The 24,408-nt window shown below is 33.7% G+C and overlaps 1 protein-coding gene and 1 long non-coding RNA gene across 3 annotated transcripts in view; both read right to left on the reverse strand.

Moving 5' to 3' along the window:
* The window catches only part of LOC130046849 (uncharacterized), a 107,803-nt gene that overhangs the window by 47,363 nt on the left and 36,032 nt on the right, over positions 1-24,408 (reverse strand). The gene's annotated exons all lie outside the window — the stretch shown is intronic.
* The window catches only part of LOC125667745 (macrophage mannose receptor 1-like), a 59,360-nt gene that overhangs the window by 20,693 nt on the left and 14,259 nt on the right, over positions 1-24,408 (reverse strand). For both annotated transcript variants that reach the window (XM_056139991.1, XM_056139990.1), the window contains exons 14-29: positions 21,398-21,511; positions 20,913-21,140; positions 20,476-20,630; positions 19,632-19,745; positions 18,964-19,082; positions 17,915-18,060; positions 17,405-17,601; positions 16,586-16,716; positions 14,937-14,989; positions 14,595-14,807; positions 13,648-13,814; positions 11,740-11,810; positions 11,324-11,430; positions 8,581-8,724; positions 7,980-8,096; positions 5,641-5,819 (exon numbers count right to left, since the gene is read on the reverse strand). In XM_056139991.1, the coding sequence (XP_055995966.1) occupies positions 5,641-5,819; positions 7,980-8,096; positions 8,581-8,724; positions 11,324-11,430; positions 11,740-11,810; positions 13,648-13,814; positions 14,595-14,807; positions 14,937-14,989; positions 16,586-16,716; positions 17,405-17,601; positions 17,915-18,060; positions 18,964-19,082; positions 19,632-19,745; positions 20,476-20,630; positions 20,913-21,140; positions 21,398-21,511 (2,255 nt within the window). The remainder of the gene's footprint in view (positions 1-5,640; positions 5,820-7,979; positions 8,097-8,580; positions 8,725-11,323; positions 11,431-11,739; positions 11,811-13,647; positions 13,815-14,594; positions 14,808-14,936; positions 14,990-16,585; positions 16,717-17,404; positions 17,602-17,914; positions 18,061-18,963; positions 19,083-19,631; positions 19,746-20,475; positions 20,631-20,912; positions 21,141-21,397; positions 21,512-24,408) is intronic.

The raw sequence follows: 24,408 nt of genomic DNA on the forward strand, positions 1-24,408 counted from the left end.
CGGAGCCATTCTACATTAACTTAAGTACGGAAAAAAGATTGATAAATGGGCAGATAACTCAATGTTACCGTAAACCTTTCCCCTCCAAGGCGTTACCTAACCAATTGTACCTGTCCTAAACGACCACCTAACGCAACCAACGATCATGAGTTTTACAACCTTTTCATGTAATTTCACCTTTATGAAACGACTACATTTTTTCGATTACAATGCGATTCCTACTTTCGATTTCAGTCGAGCATGACTATTCTGGGAATTATGGCCCCTAACACTTTCGTTTTAAAATGCACAGGTAATAGTTCGGCGGTGATCTTCTTTAATCGGCACTCTGAATCAATTATTATACCCAAGCTATCAATTGGTTAACGTGTAATTAACATGCAGCGTCGTGTGAGGTTATAATTACCAAAACTCGAGTTGTTGTTTAACAAAATCAAGGATCAGGGAATCACAACCGTTGTTTCCGAAGGTGTGAATTTCGACAGACTATGAGATGTTCGGGGTAATTTGGATATGAAATCTCCCACCTGGTATACCATTACGTTTAACAGAGTGGAAAATCTGCCTGATTGCGATATAAATCGGGTAAATATTATACTTGGGACTGAAATTTCAAATGGAATATTCGCGAGTTTCCTGTACGAGAGATTGTAGGGGGGAAAGTCAAAGGAAAAAAGTCACAATCTATATGCATACACTTTGTAATTTAGGGAAATATCTATGTCTTGCACTTAAGTTGCGAGAAAACCTAACTCGTTGAAAAGTTATTCTCCATTGCTTGCTTGAATTTGTACACCACTATACAATGCCATTTTATGTATACATATTGTAACTGATGTAATAAGACACTTGTCTTTTAAAAGCAATAAAGAGAGTAACAATATATGTGAATTTAAATTTAAAGTGGTATAATATATTCATATTTTATTTAGTTTTATATCATTAAAAATATCAACTTCTTGTTATTTCAACAATTAACAAGCCCCCAGATCATGACATGAGTAAAAAGGACATGCACATCTAGTCCAGAAATGATATGACAATATCCCACATCATTAGTCTAGTGAAACTGTTCGTATATAATAAGCAAACAGAGCTTAGGTTTCTACAACTTGCATGTTTCCAGAGTATACAAATTAATTGCATTTTTTCTTTCATTTTATATGCTGAGATCATCCTTTTTTTCTCCCTACCAAAATTGCATTGGAAACCAAAATATGTAATTTTTTCTGCAATTATTGCTACCTTCATCTCCCGATGAAACAACAAAGAAAGACATTTTATTGTTTATACTTTTTGCATTTTTAAAAATATAAACTAGAATTAAGTTCTAAAATATCATGGTTGATCCATTTGTTACGTTAAATGAAAGTATTGAATTATATGGGTGGTGGTGGCAGGGGAGAATCTAATTGTATGGGTGGTGGTAGCAGAGGAAAATTTAATTGTATGGGTGGCTGTCTTAAAAATAAAGTGCCTTCTCTCCCCCCATATATTTTTTTGCTGGAATAGCCCTTATCAAAACTCTGGTCTTGCCTCTATTAAATCATATTTTTATGGCAATTCCAAATCCTGATGACAGCTATTGTAAAGAATTAGATAAACTATTCTTTTCTTTCTTGTGGAGCCATTCTCAACATAGAATTAAAAAAGAAGTAATCGTAAAGCAATATGAGGATGGTGGGTTAAAAATGATAAATGTAAAGGCTTTTATAGCCTCTTTAAAATTGTTTTGGATGAGACAACTCCTTTTTTCAGATAGGGGTTTGCATAATTTCATACCAAATTTAGATCTTAATAAAGTTACTACATGTGGAATAGAATACATAAAAAACATAAAGACATCGCTGAAAATTTTTTTTTTGGGTTGATGTATTTGATTCTTGGATTGAGTTACAGCATAAACAAAATCCATTTACAGTAACAGCAGATACTCCAATATTTTACAATTCTAACTTTCTTGTGGGTGGGAAAGCATTTCTTAATAAATCCATGTTTCACAATAATATCAAATACCATAATGACCTTATTGATGAAGAGGGTTTGTTCCTGACTTATGAATCTTTCTGTAAAATTTATCCAAAAGTGAAAATTAATTTTTTAGAATATATGAGTGTCATAAATACTATTAAAGCATGGATGAAAAAAGTCAAATTTGATAAAAAAAATTATTAAATTAACAAACCCTCTGATTATGTCGAGTATATACACTCTTTTACGATGCAAAAAATCAAGACAATTTTATACTCTTCTCAATCAAAACTGCACAGAACCTACTGGTAAAAGAAAGTGGAATGAAATATTTGAATTAAATGACATAGAATGGAAAATGATCTTCAGATTGCCCTTTAAATTTAAGTTACAAGTAATTGTAAACTGCAATGGTTTCAATACAGAATTCTGAACAAAATTTTAGCTTCAAACTCATACTTATTCAAAATCAAAATTAGAGATGATAAGAATTGTACATTCTGTCAGATAGAAGAAGAAACAATTGAACATTTGTTTTGGGAATGTGATAGTGTTCAGCATTTCTTAAGAGAATTTGAAGTTTGTTTTGAACATAAAACCAATCTTCAAATATCAATAACAAAAAATAATTTTATTTTTGGATTTTTGGATGAAAAGAAAACTATACAAAATAATCTTGTTCTTTGGCTGAAATATTATATCTATACTATGAGGTGTAAAGGGAAGACACTGAATGTAAATGTTAATGGAGATAATTAACACTTTGAAATAGACTTTTGTAATGAAAACACTGTGGCAAATGGCAATAGTGAATTTGGCATTTTAACGAGAATTCTAAGTAATAGGAAAAAAGTTCTTTAAAAAATGCGGCTTACTAACGAAAATGGCAATAAATTGTGTGGAGATAATTCGAGAATTAACTGTACCAAATTGCAAGATCCTAGCCCCAATAGTTCAGTGTGTATTCTGCCTACAAGGTTTCCTTGTAATTGATACTATGACCTTGACCTCTGACCCTGAAAAACAATAGGCATCTTTCTTTCATCATGGTGATTAAATTAATCAAGTTGTAAGATCCTGGAGCTTACTGTTCCCTTTGCATTTTGCCTACATGGTCCGGACAGACAAATGATGGCACACCATAATATGTCCCGTCGTTGATGGGTATATAAAAAATTGTGGCAATTCAAGGAGGAATAAAAGACAAGAAAAATCTTATTTGGATGGAAAGAGGAGGATATGCATATACAAAAATATTTCAAAGCTAAAAATTTTCAGATTTACTACATTTGGTTAAAAAATGCAATTTTAGTAGAAATCAATCTGAATTTTTTATAAAAACCCTGCTATAGACATTTAAACCAACTCTCTACAGAGCAGCAGTGGACACGTTAACCCAGCTAAAGGCAATTAGAAATAAAAGGAATATACAAGTATTGCTGATATTTATATTTTTATTCAATTTCAGAAGGAAGTCAGCCATAGTGACACACTGTGTCATTCTCCCTTAAACATTTTTATAAAAACCCTTTACAAATTGAACCTGATAAAAACAACGCTGATCTCCCCAAATTGTTATTAACATTTCAAATTCATTGTACGGAATGAGATGTGGTAAAGTGTTCAAAAGGTCTTACTACAGTATGTATACAGGGAGAGACATTATGTCACATAAAATGTATCATTCTGTTTCCTCTGAGCGGGGATAAGACTCACAAACAGGACTGAAGATGAGAAGACAACACAAGTTTCTGCATCCCAATTTCAACAGCACCTGCAATCAATGTTTTTAATTTGGGAAAGTGGTTTTATAAACCAGTCAAACATAATGACTATGGAACAGGTGTAGCAGTGCATGATAGGAAGTGGCCCGTGACTTACGCCGCTCTTGTTGACATACAATGCCTCGCTTTAGGCCACACACAGCATCGTTCCAGCGGCCCGCCTTGTCAGAATCTATATATAGCTCGACACAATCTTCCTGAGAAACACATATATACACACCACAAATATCAATAATTATTTTTCCAGCATTATTAATGTCTACATAATACACAGAAAAAAAGTTTGTACCTTCAAACCATTTTAACAACACTGGCTACAAACAAACATTTTTAAAAAAAAAAATGATGAAAACGAAAATTAAAGTTATGTGCTGTTATTGTTTTTATGAGAAAAATGAATACAATTGTTTTTATGAGAAAAATGAATACAATTTACGGTATGGAATATAAGTTATTCTCATGGTGTCTCAATAAAGTCCAAAAGAGTGAGAAAATCTTGTACAGAGTTATATAGGAGGGGTAATACACACATGTATTTTAACTTTTGAATATCAAAGAAAATTTAAAAGTCCCTTATTTTTTTTTTTTTTTTTTTAGGAATCTTGTATTATAGGGTTATTGAACTTATATTGGTGAATATTGGCACGAGTTGGCTGTCAAAATGCACGAGCTTGCGAGTGCATTTTGACAGCCAACGAGTGCCAATATTCACCTATATAAGTTCAATAACCCTTTTATTATATAGCTCAAGTATTTAGTTGTTAAATTATATCCCTTTTCACTCAAACTACTCCAAAATAGACGAGAATTCATCAGTATTGGCAGTGTGCAATAACAGCATGCATTTCTTAACTGTTCAAAATTTAACCCGTCATTAATGCATGAAGCAAACTGATTTTGTAAATGGGGACATCATAATTTATGTACAGTAAAACATTTTGCTTAAGTAAATATCAAATACCGGCTCTGTCGGATTCGGAGGACCGTTGTCTGCCATTTCGGCTTGTTTACGTCGTTATGGTAACGTCAATATTGAACGCTCATACTCGGAATGTTTCGGGCGCATACACTTTACGCAATGCAAAGTTAGCGTTCAATAAATTCTCAGGATATTGAACGCTAACATTCTCTAGATTTTACGCAGATTTTATATTAAGACTATTTATTAGCTATATAATAATATAGGTTTATTGAACTTATATTGGCACGAGTTGGCTGTCAAAATGCATGAGCTTGCGAGTGCATTTTGACAGCCAACGAGTGCCAATATTCACCAATATAAGTTCCATAACCCTTTTATTATATAGCCAAAATATCTAGTTGTTAAATTATATCCTTTTTCACTCAAAATACTCCAAAATAAATGAGAATTCATCAATATTGGCATCTAAGGTGAAAGTGTGCAATATCAGCATGCATTTCTTAACTGTTCAATATTAAACCCGTCATTTGGCTTGTTTACGTTGTTACGGTAACGTCCACATTGAACGCTTATACTCGGAATGTTTCGGGAACACAATTTACGCAATGCAAAGTTAGCGTTCAATTAATCCTCAGGATATTGAATGCAAACATCTCTAGATTTTAAACAGATTGTATAATAGACTATTTATTTTTATATAAAAATTGTACTTATTAAAACCAAACAAAACCCATAAATATATATTAACCCATACATCCATTTCTTTTCTGTATCATTGATAAAGTGTCTTTAATTACTGTATGAAATCGGATTATTATTACATCTAATATCTGTCATATCTAAGGACAAGATATCGATCTCATCTGTTTTTCTTTCTAAACATTTACGGTTGACCTTTCTTCCCTAAATCATTAGCCTCTAATGTGAGACTGATTTGCATATACATTGTACATGTCTACTCACTGAATTCCGTTGGAAGGTAGAGCCATCTGGCCTGTTGTTTGGTTCCCCCTTATACCAGTTAACGTAGGTCAGAGGAGAGTTATCTGCCCAGTAAAAACTTCGCGACTGTCGTTGGTCATTCAGACCAATCCAAAGAGTCAAATGTGGATCCTGGTCATACAGCATCGAAGTTAAAAATTCTAAAAAAAAAGAAAAAAAAAAAAAAAAAAAAAAAAAGAAAAAGTTTTTATTAAAAGCAAATGTCTCCCTAACTCCCCATAATGAAAGTGCTCCAAACTGCATCCTTCTTCCCTTATAGTACTTCATGGTATGGAGGAGAAAGCATGAGCAGGAACAGAGACATTATGAACAGTACTACTATGTGCATTGAAGAAGAAGTTGGAGAAAATATTCAACATTGATGTGACCAATGTCATTTTTGTATATGATACTAGGAAAGTGAACATGCCCTTGTACATGAAAAGAGTTATAATACACACTCCTCTTACATCCACGTAAATTGTAGGAAAATATTAGATCCCAGGTTAGAACAATGTGAACATCATTAAATGATAATGAAGCATTGTTACAGTATGAAATTTCAACGCTATCTGATAGGCTATATAAAAGAAGTGTTCACAAGCTATTTTAATCATCCACCCCTCTTAGATCCACTATAACTCTTAAGAAAATAATTCGATCCTGATCGTGTCCTGACAATATGCACATCTACAAATAGCAATGAAGCATTGTACAAAGTTTCAAGTCAATCGGATAAGCCATATAGGAGAAGTGTTCACGAACTATTTTACATCCTCCACCCCTCTTAGATCCACTATAACTTTTAAGAAAATAATTTAATCTTCATGTCCCGGCAATATGCACATCTACAAATAGCAATGAAGCATTGTACAAAGTTTCAAGTCTTTCGGATAAGCCATATAAGGGAAGTGTTCACAAACTATTTTACATCCTCCACCCCTCTTAGATCCATCATAACTTTTAGGAAAATTATTGGATCTTCATGTCCTGATAATATGCACATCTACAAATGGCAATGAAGCATTGTACAAAGTTTCAAGTCTATCCGATAAGTCTTGCATAGAGGAGGAGAAGTGTTCATAAAATTTTGTGACAGATAGACTAACATCTCCCCCAGGAAGAGGGGATCAGACATAATTCTGTTAATTAATTGAACCACTTTTTGAATTGTTTTGCTTTAACATTAGACATACAGAGATAGCATTTACTGGAGATTTTAAACCATATAAAGTCAGCTGGACAGGCATTCTTCCAGAGAAGAACTGTACGTCTAACAAATGTCACCGTAGTGAACAAAAAAAATAAATTACATCACTGTCAGAGTGCAAAATGCTGAGATGTTGTAAATTACATCACTGTCAGAGTGTAGAATGCCGAGATGTTGTAAATTACATCACTGTCAGAGTGTAGAATGCCGAGATGTTGTAAATTACATCACTGTCAGAGTGTAGAATGCCGAGATGTTGTTGATAATAAATATTTTTCAGTCAAATTCTTCACAAGGGAGGGTTGGGTTTCCTACTACAAGGCGGCCATTATTTCTTGAGTTGCTGACCGTTTACAGCAATAAAGATCTAAGAGGCCCTCGTACTAGGCTAGAGAGAGTACAAGTTTACTGCAGTAAAGATCTACTAGGCTAGAGAGAGGGTACATGTTTACTGCAGTAAAGATCCACTAGGCTAGAGAGAGTACAAGTTTACTGCAGTAAAGATCTACTAGGCTAGAGAGAGTACATGTTTACTGCAGTAAAGATCCACTAGGTTAGAGAGAGTACATGTTTACTGCAGTAAAGATTTACTAGGCTAGAGAGAGTACAAGTTTACTGCAGTAAAGATCCACTAGGCTAGAGAGAGTACAAGTTTACTGCAGTAAAGATCCACTAGGCTAGAGAGAGTACATGTTTACTGCAGTAAAGATTTACTAGGCTAGAGAGAGTACAAGTTTACTGCAGTAAAGATTTACTAGGCTAGAGAGACTACATGTTTACTGCAGTAAAGATCCACTAGGCTAGAGAGAGTAAAAGTTTACTGCAGTAAAGATCTACTAGGCTAGAGCGAGTACATGTTTACTGCAGTAAAGATTTACTAGGCTAGAGAGAGTACATGTTTACTGCAGTAAAGATTTACTAGGCTAGAGAGAGTACATGTTTACTGCAGTAAAGATTTATTAGGCTAGAGAGAGTACATGTTTACTGCAGTTTTCAATTATATCTTGTTTGTTAGGAAACCTTTCAGTGTTATTCATGGCTGAAGCCATTCAAAAAAGAACAAATCTTTATGTACTACAAAAATAAATTTTGTCACTGTACAGAAACTCACGTTGTTCGTGCATGTTGCTGATGGTTGCTATGGTTGCTCCTGGGTAGGATGACTGGCACGCTGACACAGCTGCGGTCCAGTTGACCTGGTTGTTGACAATGTAATAACATCTGTTGGCTGAAATATATACACTAGTCATTATTGTTTTGCTATAAAAACATGTCCTTTGGCTTCAGTGTTTCTGTTACTGAAAGGAAGACAAAGACAAATTCTAAATGACTGTGCATGTTTGAAGTTTTGTGTTTTAACAATTAAAAAGCTTCAATGACAGTGTGGAAAAAGTTTGATTCAGTTTAAGTTTAGTGTTTTATCAAAACATTTTGTTTACAGTGTAAGAAAAGTCTGAAGTTTTGTGTTCTATTACAATATTTTTTGTTTACAGTAGGGGAAGTTTCAAGAACACACATTTCTGTTACACCCCTATTACATTTTTTTGATATATTTCTTACACATATTTCTGCCATACCTTTAACACATATTTCTGCCATACCTTTAACACATATTTCTGCCATACCTTTAACACATATTTCTGTCATACCTTTAACACATATTTCTGTAACTTAAAATATGTGTGCTTCAAATTACAAAATACTCCACTTACAGTTGGGAACAGGTTTAAAGTTGGAATTAGGACAACCAGCGGCTAGTATTGGTGTACTGGCCGGCATTAAAGGTTTAGTACTTCCTGTTACTGGCCTCTTACATATGAAGTTCTTCAGCATGTTACAATTGTCATCATTCCATTCTGAAAAACAACCCCAGAATATCTATACAAGACTTGCTTCAATATTCTTGTTTCAAACAATTATATTGTACAACTATAGTGAGTGGTGAGTGTCACAGTTCTAGATGGGGACGGTAAATAGTTAAAAAATTACTACAGTACAACACGGTTACACTGAACATTCTTATAATGAATTAACACTTACAGTACAACACAGTTACAGTGAAAATTCTTATAACAATGAATTCACATTTACAGTAGAACACAGTTACAGTGAACATCCTTATAATGTGAATTCACACTTACAATAAAACACGGTTACAGTGAACATAATGAATTCACACAAACAGTAAACACAGTTACAGTGAACATAATTCACTCTTACGGTAAAACACAGTTACAATGAACATTCTTATAATGAATTCACTTACAGTAAAACATGGTTACAATGAACATTCTTATAATCAATTCACTTACAGTAAAACATGGTTATAATGAACATTCTTATTATCAATTCACTTACAGTAAAACATGGTTACAATCAACATTCTTATTATCAATTCACTTACAGTAAAACATGTTTACAATGAACATTCTTATAATGAATTCACTTACAGTAAAACATGGTTACAATGAACATTCTTATAATCAATTCACTTACAGTAAAACATGGTTACAATCAACATTCTTATTATCAATTCACTTACAGTAAAACATGTTTACAATGAACATTCTTATAATGAATTCACTTACAGTAAAACATGGTTACAATGAACATTCTTACAATCAATTCACTTACAGTAACACATGGTTACAGTGAACATTCTTATAATCAATTCACTTACAGTAAAACATGGTTACAGTGAACATTCTTATAATGAATTCACTTACAGTAAAACATGGTTACAATGAACATTCTTATAATCAATTCACTTACAGTAAAACATGGTTACAATCAACATTCTTATTATCAATTCACTTACAGTAAAACATGTTTACAATGAACATTCTTATAATGAATTCACTTACAGTAAAACATGGTTACAATGAACATTCTTACAATCAATTCACTTACAGTAACACATGGTTACAGTGAACATTCTTATAATCAATTCACTTACAGTAAAACATGGTTACAGTGAACATTCTTATAATGAATTCACTTACAGTAAAACATGGTTATAATGAACATTCTTATAATCAATTCACTTACAGTAAAACATGGTTATAATGAACATTCTTATAATCAATTCACTTACAGTAAAACATGGTTATAATGAACATTCTTATAATCAATTCACTTACAGTAAAACATGGTTATAATGAACATTCTTATAATCAATTCACTTACAGTAAAACATGGTTACAGTGAACATTCTTATAATGAATTCAGACTTGGATTACAACACAGTTACAGTAAAATGTAGTTACAGTGAAAATTCTTATAATGAATTCACTTACAGTAAAACATGGTTACAATGAACATTCTTATAATGAATTCACTTACAGTAAAACATGGTTACAATGAACATTCTTATAATCAATTCACTTACAGTAAAACATGGTTACAGTGAACATTCTTATAATGAATTTAGACTTGGATTACAACACAGTTACAGTAAAATGCAGTTATGGTGTACAGTGAAAATTCTTATAATGAATTCACACTTACAGTGAAATGATTTTCATTCTGTGTAGTTTTAAAACATATTTTGAAGTCATTGAATATAATGAATTACATTTATAATGAATCAAAATTGTTCTTCACCAGGACTTAATGTACTGAAATTATCTTGCACCTTGCTATAGCAACTTTTCCCCATATTTTCTGATACATGTAATTATGTCAAAAAAATAAAATAAAACAAAAACAAAAAAACCCGCTAAAACGCATCAAAGATGCGCATGGCCAAGTTGCAGTTCAGAAAATTATGCACACTTGCATTCACGAAGTAAAAACATGTACGTATTTAATATAGTTTATAAGTATGAAGCTTTGAATGGCCGCAATAAGTATTTAGTGTGATAATGACCTTGAACTTTGGATTTCAAAAACAACATGAATCTTGAATGTCATCAGGATTTGAAGTCTGATAAACATGCACCAGCAAGTACATGTATAAAAGTTAGAGGCAAGCTCAAATCTACAGTATATAGTGAAAAAGAGACCTTGACCTTTGGACCTCAAAATAAATAAACCCTTCCTCTTTTGGATGTGATCATGTTATGTAAGTTTCACAAAGATGCCCCTAGTAGAATGAAAGTTTGAGACTGGACAAGCTCAAATATATGGCATTTAGTGAAAAAGTGATCTTGACTTTTGACCTCAAAATAAATAGGAACCTTCCTCTTTTGGATGTAATCATGTTATGTAAGTCTCACAAAGATGCACCAAAAAGTATGAATGTTAGGGACCGGACGAGCTAATTGTGGACGCCGCCCCCTCGACCGCCCGACCATCCTTCGCCAATTTAAAAGCAGAGATTTGCTACACAACTCAGCTAAAAATAAAGTGACAACGTCCAAGTGTTCTATCTGCAGCAGTGGCTTTAGTAATGAATTTGCTGTAAAGATTAAAACAGGAAACCACAAAAATTAAAGTTAACTAAAGTATGCTCACTTCCCCCGGTCCAGTATGGCATTGTGACACAATTCTCACCACCACCATAGTCATTTGGTTCCTTTGGGCTCCATGTCACAAAGTCAAGAAGACTACCATCTGTCCATCTGAAGAGAACAAGAAACTACATGCCAAAAGTTGATCAATTTGGAATGTCATGTCTTTTAGTAAGTAAATGATTACAACATACATGTATTTCTGTTACATCACTTACACATATTTCTGTTACATCACTTACACATATTTCTGCTACATCACTTACACATATTTCTGTTACATCACTTACACATATTTCTGTTACATCACTTACACATATTTCTGTTACATCACTTACACATATTTCTGCTACATCACTTACACATATTTCTGTTACATCACTTACACATATTTCTGTTATATCATTTACAAATACTTACACAAATTTGCTGTTGTATTCGATGTCATTAAGTCCTATCCAGTAATCAATCATTCGTTTATTCTTAGTGTACTAAAATTATAAAACATCAACCAAATCATTTTCATAAAAACAATTGAAACCATTAAATTGAATAGAGTATTGCTTAGACTGATTGAGGCATACTACTACATCACACAAACCATTCTGTTCTCCACTAGAATCATACCATTCCCACAGCAAAACGGTTATGTTCAAACTGCTCAGTATTCCTTTCCCATACTAATGCCTTACATTTTCATTTAAACCTGTTCATTCTCGATAAACTGTTTATTCTCTCAAACCATTCCCACATGTTCATTAAAAACTCAACTAGCATAATTATGATTGATTGAATATTGTTTAACTTCCTTCTCAAGAATATTTCACTACCGGTATATGGAGACATCACCATTGCTGGTGAGGGGCTGCAAAATTTAGGCCTATGCTCGGCGCTTATGGCCTTTGAGCAGGGAGAGATCTGTGACACGGGACCTGTCTTTGTGGTCTCATCCGAAGGACCACCCCATTTAGTCGCCTCTTACGACAAGCAAGGGCTACTAAGGACCTATTCTAACCTGGATCCCCACGGGATAGCATCCTTGAAAAGAAGATTTTTAAAAATTTGTCAATTTTTGCTCCACCCCTAAGCCAAATTTGAAAAGAACTTAAAGGGTTATTATCAAGAGGTTAAAATATTTATGACAAACAATGTACGGCAATGGACACAGACAAATAGCAATAGGTCACATGACTTAGGTGATCTAATTGGCTAAAAACTTATTAAAATGGCAAAATTTTAACACTTTAACAGTTTATGGAAATTGTTGCTTTATAATTATATTTCAGTCAATTAATAGAGAAAATACCAGTATAAGAGTTATTACCCTTGAAAGCATTTTGTTGTTGTTGTTATAACAGATAATTGATCATTTATAGAAAATTGAAACTTTTTCAGTGTGAAATAAATTGATACTTTTTTATTGTACCTGCAGTGAATAAAATTCCTACATAAAATGCATTTTCATGCTAAGTTTAATTATCAAAATTTGTGAAAAACCTATAACATTACATTGGAGTGGAGTTTTCATAAGACCTATATAATTTTAAATCAACAAATACACTTGTATACAGTTTAACAAGCTACTGGTACATGTATATATTGTACAGTTATCAGCTATATTTTTAAAGTTCCCAAGAAATAATACATGTACAAACTGAATTCTTTTTTTAGATACTGCAGGAATAAAAATTAAATTACATAATCTAATTTATTTTCATCCCCAATTTCCTTCCACTTTCAAAATTATGCCAAGAAACTACTGACTTTTCTGAATCTAATGGTCAGTACAATTTCATCAAAATGAAACGACCACAGGAGATTTTTTTTTAATACAAAAAGGTGTTATGCATGAATATTACAATCCATAGGATGCATATAATAATGATAATAAATTATGTACATTGTAACATAATTTATATGCTTGTAAACAGTTCTCCAATCCCTTTGAATAAAATATTTATAAACTAAATATTTTCATGTCAACTTTATGTACATGTAACTGAACATATCAATAATTTAAATTATTTTCATGCCCAATTTCATTCCACTTTGAAGTGGTAACATTTTCAATTAAATTCTCCCACTATCATTCTTATGCTTCTACATGATCATATAGAAATTAATGATGCTTCACAATGAATGCATCTGGAGAGGAAAAAACTAGTATTTTGAGACTTGAAATGCATATTACGAAACTGCATGTTATATTTCACTATGGTGATGGTAATCATTAGTACCGCTATTAGCAACGCACTAGTATAAACTTCTACCAAACAGTAATGGACTCTCAGTATATAGCAAAGCAGATACTGATAAAAAAAGCTTTACCTGTCCCACCAACATGTTGTCCTCATCCTGGCTGTGGACACTGGCCAGTTCCGCTCCCATCTGGTTACATGTGGTCCGAGCATCGAACCAGGACAAAAGTTTTGATCCGTTGCCAAAGTAATAACAGTTCTGATTATAGATGACCCATCCTGCACCGCAGGCAGAAGCTGAAGAAATGAAATGTATATTATTGTTGATTTTATGGAGGAACATAATGAATGTAGTGTTTGTAGACTTCAAACCACCCCCACTGAAGACAAACGATCCACCTCTTTTTATCCACTCCCCGATCTTTCCTATAATCTAATCATTTGCTGTCGGTTACAAAATCAACCTTTGATGACAACTTTTATGAAAATTCTGTACAAAACAAATGGGATATTATTTACTCAGATTGATTAATGTTAATATTTGAATTGGGCACACTGGTATTAATCTTAGCATTAGAATTTTGTTGTCATGTTGAATAAGACAAGCTTTAAGGAGAAATACAATTCTTTCATCTTGCCAATACATAACATAAGAAACATCGTCAAGAATGAAAATCATAGTATATGGGTAACTAATAATATTGTGGTGTTAGAACTTTTAAACTTTGTTTCTTGTAGCAAACATGAGTATGTGTAGTCTAAAATGCATTCAGAAAAAAATGAAACCCCTCTGGCACTTGAACACATGATTTATGAACTCATGGATTACTAACTAAAGCCTTTATCCATATGCATTGAGAAATTTAAAAAAAAAAAGAATTCTAGAAAGGATTATGATTATATTTCCGATTTTATATTGGGGTACTTCTGTATAAAAAAAAAAAAAAAAAAAAAAAAAAAGATGTGTGACTTCTCTTCATCCTGATAAGCACATTTACTTAACTGTTTGCCAATTTACAAATGTATATATATATTTATGAGCATCTTTTAAGGACATTTGGCATACAATGAACTTACATGCTGCTGCTGTGGGAATGACCGCTGGTGTTGACAGAGGAACACCTTTGGGGATTTTACAGACAAATGGTTTGCTGAAGTAACAATTGATATCATTCCATCCCCCAGAGCCGAGGTTCATTGTTACGCAGTCTTCCGTGTCAGCAAAGTTATTGGGTTCACCCCGGTTCCAGTTGGTGTAATCAGTAGGGGTGCCGTCTGTCCACTTGTGTCCTAATATATGAAGTAGTAATTGAAAAATATATTCATTGTTTTGTTGGAAAATGTCTTTTTTTGAGCTATACTTTCAATGATAATATGGCGAAGTGGAGACAGAAGACGATCACGCATATGAATATTTACCACGTTCGACGTCCTTATCGTTCAATCCTATCCAAACACTGACAGAACTACTTCTGTAAAGACAAAATATTTAAATTTTTGGACTGCATATGAGATTTTGTTTCTTTACCAACAAATCTAATGCTTAAGTAGGTATGCTACTCCAGATAAATCTGATATGGATGAAAAGTGGAGGACATGTACAACAATGTTTTGAAATTTAAAACTTTCAAATATACTTTGTTTATTCACAAAATGCAATTTTAGTAGAAAGCAATCTGAAAAAATTTAAAAACCCTGCTTGACTCGAACCCATGATCTACAGTTCAGCAGTTGACGTGCTAACCTACTGAGCTATCTAAAAGGAATACACTAATATTGCTGAAAGAACCAGAGCCACGAATAGCCAAAAATGGCCTGAGTCAGAACTTGATATTATTCTCAGGGACAGAAGCCAAGAATATCTATTTTTCAAATATGTTATCCTTTTTCCGATATCTTTTCAATTTTTTTAGTTATTGATGTTCAAAGCACCCATTGTTTTTGGCCAGATTTTAAACACACTGGATTTATAAAGAAAGAAAGTCTAAGCTATTCCATACCATGATGGAATTTTGGAATGAAGATACTTTATCTTACTCAAAATTACAGGGCCATATTTGGGCTCTTCTTCTTTATATTTTCATCCATGTTTAAAAAGGAAGTCAGCCATTATGACGATGTAGAGTACCTTCTTGAGCAATTGAGCCATTTTTCTTACTATTAAAAACATACCTATAAAAAGTTCTTAATTTTGGTAAAAGAAACAAATTGAGGTTTAAAATTTTTCAATTTCGATATTGAATTTGTGTCAAGACAATGTTTGTTTTTAACACTTGAAATATAACTTATTTCTGCATTAAACCTATGCACCTAAATCAACATACCAGTAGTCCTTTATGAGAGATCCAAAATGCAATGGTAACAAATAATGAAATGTGTGAATTAAAATAAATAATCTTACGAAACTTTTATTTCATGTTCATTTTCACCTCCTTTTGAAGTTTATTACATTAATGTCTGAGAGGTTGGATATTAGAGCTATTGTAAATGTATTATAGGAAAGGAGAAAATTCAAGGCTAAGCAGGAATCGAAGTCCCTGAGTTATCCTGGCCAATATCCACAGCCCATATAGCCCTAACTACATGTATTACATTTTCCTCCCTCCTTAAATTGTCTTTGCTCTTCAAGATATACACAATTCTTTTTGCACATGGCAGGATTTTCACATGAAGTCCAAGGGTGGTCAACTACACTAAATGTAACCAGGATCCCTACATCACTAGTCCGATGCTCTAACCACTGAGCTATCCAGGCTGATATCCATGGTTCATAATAGCCCCGAGTATTACATATACAAGGAAAAATGAATCCTATTAAAAATGAATCCTGGTCTCTTCAGAGCATTACTATACAAAACTTGGTAAAGGATTCAAATGACGTCGACATTTTTACATTAGTTCAACCTCAGCAAAACCAGAAATTTTACTATAATTGAAAAATACATCTTCCAATGAGATACCATTTTATTTGTCTATGATTCAAATGCTATGAAAACTGTTACCTCGTAACAAAACTAAAAATGAAGATAAAGCTTGATGTTATAAATAATGTATATTTTGATATTTACTGTGTTAATGTGGCAACAAAATTGTTCTCAGCCACAGTGTGGATGCTGGTCAAGTCTCCGCCATAAGCTCTGCAATAATCTCTGGCGGCATCAAAGGACAGCCATTTTGTTTGGTCCGTCAGTCCCACCGCCTTTCACAAATTTAAAAAATTAGTTTCCACGTCAATTGTGAGATGTTACAAAAACAGTGAATGAGAGAAATATCCCCTCAATATGAATTTTGTTATGCATCATTCATATAATCCTCAAGCATAATCCTTTTTTAAATATTGGTAATATTTCGTTATGAAAGGTCAATATGTAAGGCATCCCTTTTTACAGGCTGCTGTTCTTTCATCTAGTCTTTACAAAGCGACAATTACCTGGTAACAATATGATTGGTAGCTTGTGTTCCCTGTGGGAGGGACATTTACCTAGTAACAATATGATTGGTAGCTTGTGCTCCCCATGGGAGGGATATTTACCCTGTAATAATGATTGGCAGCTTGTGTTCCCCGTGGGAGGGACATTTACCTAATAACAATATGATTGGTAGCTTGTGTTCCCTGTAGGAGGGACATTTACCCGGTAACAATCTGATTGGTAGCTTGTGTACCAAGTGGGAGGGACATTTACCCAGTAACAATATGATTGGTAGCTTGTGTATCCAGTGGGAGCGACATTTACCCGGTAACAATATGATTGGTATCATGTGTTCTCTGTGGGAGGGACATTTACCTGGTAACAATATGATTGTTAGCTTGTGTACCCAGTGGGAGGGACATTTACCTGGTAACAATATGATTGGTAGCTTGTGTACCCTGTGGGAGGGACATTTACCTGGTAACAATATGATTGGTAGCTTGTGTATCCACTGGGACAAGGAAGAGTGGATGGGGGCTGCGTAATCACAGGAGGTGTGTAGCCCTGCCGCGGCATTTGACAGATGAAGTGATGCTTCTCTGTGCAGTTCAAATTTTGCCAAAGTCCTTTCGGATGAGTGTGTGTCAAACTCACGCAGGTGGCTATCTCGTTACCTGGTTATAAAGAGAATCAAGTTCATCACCTGGTTACAAAGAGAATCAATCTAGTTACTTGGTTACAAAGAGAATCAATTTCATTGCCCTCTAATGCATACTAATTACACAAAGTATTTGAAGAACATCTTGCATTCTAAAATTTGAAATCTATTTTATTCATTCTAAAATGAAATATCTAACATTTAAATTCAGTTTCAACCATAAAAATGCAGTTTTAAAATTATATACAAGTGGAAAATCCTTCTGGTGTTAATATCTTGAGAAAGAAGGGGAGACAACACAACATTTTACGTGACTCAAAGGACAATACCAGTATGGGCAGCCACCCAGTTAGTGTAGGTGACGGGAACACCACTGATCCACGTGTAGGTTCCCTGCGTCTGGGTGTCCGACAGCCCAATCCAGTAGTTGTCTGTCTGATATGACATGTATGCTGACAGGAAAGCCTCCGTAAACCTGTTGAAAAGAAGGGCGTTATACGTTATGTGACATGCAGGGAAAAACATGGTCATATGAAAACAAAAATCTTATTTAAATATGGTTGTAAACTTTCAAAGTTTCAAACAATTGTTATCCTGCATTTTGAAAACTAGCTGTGATCCCAAAACAAAAGTTGTTTTTACGTGAGACCATGCACGATTCCAGTAGTCAGATGTCACATCAGCTGAATATGAAATGCCAAAACTATTTATAGACTTATGCAGCTATGGACTCAAGTCATTATACTGTGGGTTATCTATAGTATGTTCTAAATAGTATGAACACCTACTAATGAACTAATGAAAGGCTGGCTTTATTTACATACTGTTTGATATACCATTTAATTTTTGATGTAGGTATGAACTGTGACGCTTCATGCCAGAATACTTCAAGAAGATTTAATATGATGTTAACAATCCAGAAGACTTCAAGAAGACTTAATATGATGTTAACAATCCAGAATACTTCAAAAATACTTCAAGAAGACTTAATATGATGTTAACAATCCAGAAGACTTCAAGAAGACTTAATATGATGTTAACAATCCAGAATACTTCAAGAAGACTTAATATGATGTTAACAATCCAGGAAAAGTATGCCAGTGTCAAATGTTGCAGTTCATATCTTTCTAACAAATATTTTCAAAAATGAAATTTGTTTCTTATATTTAAGTTCTACTTTCATTTTTGTTGCAATTTCCAGCTGTTAAAATAGATGGACTATATTTATCAAGATTCATACACACATTGTTCCCAACTGCATCACATTCATGAGGAAATGACTATTATTACAATTTGGAAAATATCAGAGGCAAAAACATTGGAAATATAAAAAATACTACTTATTCTATACAGTACAAGCATAGCAAAATGACACAACCTGTCATTAATGGCAGCCAGCGTCCCATGAAATGCGCTGCTACAGGTTTTCTGTCCATCCTGCCAGGTTTTCGATTGGTAGATAAATCGGAAACAGTAACTACCATAGCCAACACTAGGCTGCAAAATAAGAGAGTTTTGTCATTTTCTGTCAGTTTCCTGAGGTTAAAAATTGTATTTTAGAAAGCAAATAACGAAGAAAAACACATCTACAGCTATCTTCTGTAGCAGAAGACAATCATGTCAATCCAGTTATCTTCTTTCCCTTATTTACAGTATATATATACATTACAAAACAAATGTAAATACTGTAAAGGACGTTATTTACACGTGGGGGAAATTTACAACAATTACGCATTCACGTAATAAGCATGTGAATAATTTCCCCAACACATATAGTTAATATAAATATTTCAAATTGATATATATAATATATTTTAGTCAGTTACCACATATTTTTCACAATGTGTAATGTTGTACATGGAAAAACTTGTTCTTAACCACCAGTGAAAATAATTACATTTAGAATACTCTTCAAAAGAAATGAATGGCTGAAATCTGCCCAAAGTGATGAACTCAGATTAAAATTGAGGTGGAAATTGTGTATTTTTTTTTTTTTTTTTTTAGAAATTACATCAAAATTTGCTTGGCTGTGGGTTGTGATCTTACCCATGTGCACCCTACTGTGTGAGGCTGGGGTGTGGCAGACATCAAAGTCATAGGCTTTTTACAAATAAAGCCATCAGCAGGATTTTGACAGACAGCATCATTCCATTGTCCATTCTATAATAGAAATGACGATGGGAGTCAATGAAAACTTTATCATCTGAAGATGGCTGGTGAAAAATTTTGCATGCTACGCATAGACACACAAAGAGATCATCAATACTGAAACATATAGACATGTACACAAAACAATATACAGAAGAAACACAAAATAAGAAACATGTAGTATTAAAGTCACACAATAAAACATACAGAAACATGTAACACACACAAAGAAATAATCCACGGAAACATAATCAAATAAACAACAATCAGCCCGCCATCTTAATTTTTATATGCTAAGATACCTTTCAAAGCATTATTTCTGACTGCAATGGAAATTTGCAGCATCAGTATCAAAAGAAATCATGCATAATATTAAAAAATTACAGTTCTAAAATGATCTGATTCTCCTTTTCCTTTCATATAGAGATATACTACGATTACGATCAACAGAAATGCAGTTCCTATTACAAAACACTTGCCATTTTGATTTTACAGTCTTAATTATGAACTGCACTAACCATTCTGATTAGTTTTAATCACGTGTACTAACCGTTCTGATTAGTTTTAATCACGTGTACTTACCGTTCTGATTAGTCTTAATCACGTGTACTAACCGTTCTGATTAGTTTTAATCACGTTTACTAACCATTCTGATTAGTCTTAATCACATTTACTAACCATTCTGATTAGTCTTAATCATGTGTACTAACCATTCTGCTTAGTCTTAATCACGCTTACTAACCGTTCTCAGCATCAGTACACAGTCCTCAGTCCCTCTCCCATAGTTATTTGGTTCTTTAGCCGCCCAGTTTGTGTACACGACAGGACTCCCGTCAGACCAAAGGAACGTATTTTGGTTTATCTGATCATTTAATCCGATCCAATAGCCATAACCAGCTGCGAAAGAAATATACATGTCCATATGATGAGTACTTTGATTTGTCACATGACATTAAAACTGGCATTGAATATAAGCGAGAAACAGGATATGCATTGAACATTCCAGGGGGAACTGTAACTATCTCTCATTTTAAGCAATGGGGTGTTGTGGAGATTTTAACTCAAACTGGAAGCGCTCATTTACTGTCAGCGTGGAAACGTCATTCGGCTTGCTGGAACCAACATTCCAACATATACTCAATCGTTATCATCAGAATAAATACAATGCATAAAACTTACTTTTTGGAATCAGGGTCACGATAAAGTTCTGCTCTTCACGGCTGTTTATAGTGGCTAGGATGGTACCCTGCCGATGGCAAAATGATTTTGCAGCTGCCCAATTTTGTCTAATCTGCCACATTTTGTAGCAGTTTCCTTGGAAAGGCTTATAAGGAGTTTGGCAACCCATAACATAACCTGCCTTTGTGACCACTGGGGGCACAGGTGTTGTAGTAGTCCGCGCGTTGGCTGAAAGTAAGGTCACAAAAAATGGTCATCAGGTTTCTCTAAAAGCCTGAAAATCTTTGACTGGAGATAGCAAACATTTGATCATTCAAAACAATGTCGCTAATTAAAGATAGAGAGTTAATGATTCGAATGACAAAGCATAACAATTTTGAATTAATGGAAAAAGCTGCATGAATCTAAAAATATCCATGTTGTATTCCTGAACTATGATGGTTGAACCTCATAAATATGGATCTGTTAACTTATGATACACTTACATTGCTTTTTACAGATAAATCCATTTCTGTTGGAACATGGATAATCATTCCAGTTCGAGGTCGTGGTAAATATGGCGGCACAGTCCTCACGATGACGATAATCATTTGGTTCACCTATTACAGATTATTATCAAAATGTATAATAATATATGATATTAAATCAGTGACAGGTTGATATACATGTATGTTATTGACCTTTAAAGTCAAATAAAATATGATATTGGGAGTAGTTTCTATATTGTATAATTCATCTGAACATCTACTGTAGTCAGGTATCAATAATGTCTATCTTAAATCTGTAGATTGGGTAATTAAAAAGATGATTTTAATTTCACTATATTCACATTTTATCATCTTTCAACGAAATCAAACTTATAATGAAGAGGACCATGGGCCACATTGCTCACATGAACATCTTGGCCCTGCTGTTGTTCTCATTTTTAATGTGATTTTTAAAAGATTTTTTGCAATCTTTATTCCCATGAAAATTTTTGACCCATACTGTGATTCCAACATGGCTCCATAAGGTCATAACATACCTATGATACAAGTTCACAAGGTAAAGAAAAATCATGGTATGAAGTGTAACAAGAGGCCCAAGGGCCTAGAATCGCTCTTCTGATAAATTGTACAACCCCATCATTTCTATTCTTAGCCTCTTAGTATTCTAAATATTTAGTTAAATCCTAAGAATTCAAAAAAGTAGGTCAATGTGACCTACTTTTTGGTTTACACATTTTGAGAACCCAAGAAATATCAACTGACAAAGTTTGATGATTTTAAGCCAATTAGTATCTGAATATTGAAAAATAGCTGTCAAATTCCAATCGTAGGTCATGGTGACCTACTTTTTGGTCAGCGAACTCCGAACATGCAAGACCCATCAACTGACAAAGTTTGATGACTGTAGGTCAAATAATATCTGAAATATATAAATATAGCCGTCAAATTCCAAAAGTAGGTCAAGGTGACCTACTTTTTCGTCAACACCCTTCAAACATGCAAGACCCAACAACTGACAAAGTTTGATGACTGTAGGTCAAATAGTATCTGAATTATATAAATATAGCCGTCCAATTCCAAAAGTAGGTCAAGGTGACCTACTTTTTGGTCAACACCCTTTGAACATGCAAGACGCATCAACTGACAAAGTTTGATGACTGTAGGTCAAATAGTATCTGAAATATATAAATATAGGTGTCTAATTCCAAAAGTAGGTCAAGTTGACCTACTTTTTGGTCGAAACCTTTCGAACATGCAAGACCCATCAACTGACAAAGTTTGATGACTGTAGGTCAAATAGTATCTGAAATATATAAATATAGCCGTCAAATTCCAAAAATAGGTCAAGGTGACCTACTTTTTGGTCGACACACTCCGTTAACTCAAGATGCATCAACTGTCAAGGTTTGATGATTGTAGGTCAATTAGTGACTGGAATATATAAATATAACTGTCAAATGCCAAAAGTAGGTCACAGTGTCCTACTTTTTGGTCGATACACTCCGAAGACTGAAGATGCATCAACTGACAAAGTTTGATGATTGTAGGTCAAATAGTGTCTGAAATATAGTAATTTAGCTGTCAAATACCAAAAGTAGGTCACGGTGACCTACTTTTTGGTTGACACAAACCGAAGACTGAAGACGCATCAACTGACAAAGTTTGATGATCCTAGGTTTTACAGTGCCCAAAATATGCATCTAAAATTGAAAATGTGAAATTTGAATATCTGCAAAATTCAAAAAGTAGGTCACTGTGACCTACTTTTTTATAAATATGTTTCAAGGCCTCAAGATGCATCAACTTACAAGATTTGATGATTCTAAACCTCTCGGTATTTGAAATAACATCTTAAAATATATCTATAAATGATAAGCCATAAAATTCAGAAAGTAGGTCACGGTGACCTATTTTTCAGTTGACGCTTTTCAAGGTCCCATGATCCACCAACTGACAAGTTTTGATCATCATAGGCTTCAAAGTGTCCAAGATATGCATCAAAATTAATTTTAAAATAAATACCTGCAAAATTCAAAAAGTAGGTCACCTACTTTTGAAACAACTTGACACAAGGTCCTAAGATGCATCAACTGTCAAAATTTGATGATCCTAGTCCTTATAATGACTAAAATATCTAAGATTTAAGGAATTTAAAAAAATTTTAAATTTAGGTCAACTTTGAAGTGACCTTGAGACCACGTCCTTTGCCCCAGGGTAATGCCTTGAACAATTTTTAATCTACAACATATCCTCATCCTTATGTGTAAGTTTGGTGATAATCTGCCCTGTGGTTCTTGAGAAGAAGATTTTTTAGCAACCACTACTTTTGTTTGTATTTTCCTGATTATCTCCCCTTGTTAAAGGGTCACATCCCTCTATTTAGTATGTATGAAAGCCCTTGGGCCAATGATACCCTGTAACAAATTTAAACAAAATTGGCCAAGGGGTTCTTGAGTTATAGCCCTTTTTCTAAAATGTTTACGCACACCGCACAAATGGCCATAGCATTAGCTCTTTGAGCCTTTGGCTCAGAAGAGCTAAAAATAAGGAATCTATATACAACACATGGAAGCACTACCTTAAAACAATTCAGAGGATGGTTGCTTAAGTTAACTTTTCTTAAAAGTCACTTAAAATCCAAGAGGAAGGTTACAATGTCAAAATTTTTGGCACAATAAAAAGAAAGGTCTTGTCACAAGGAATGCATAATTATATGAAATATGAAAGATGTATCACTCACTATTCAAAAGTTATGACCCAGTAAAACTTTAGATTAAAGATTTAAAATGTGAGTCAAACCCCAAGGTCAATGTTACAAGGTCTAACATCATGGCATCAAATGAAGTTTCTTGACATAAGGAATCTTGATACAAATATGAAAGCCCTACATTAAATAATTCAGGAGATGTTGCCTTGCTTAGATTTTCTTAAAAGTAGGTCAAAATCAAAGGTCAAGATCACAAAGTCAACATTTTTGGTACTTAAAAAAGTCTTGTTACAAGAAATAC

This window comes from Ostrea edulis, chromosome 6 (assembly GCF_947568905.1).
Source record: "Ostrea edulis chromosome 6, xbOstEdul1.1, whole genome shotgun sequence".
NCBI lineage: Eukaryota > Metazoa > Mollusca > Bivalvia > Ostreida > Ostreidae > Ostrea > Ostrea edulis.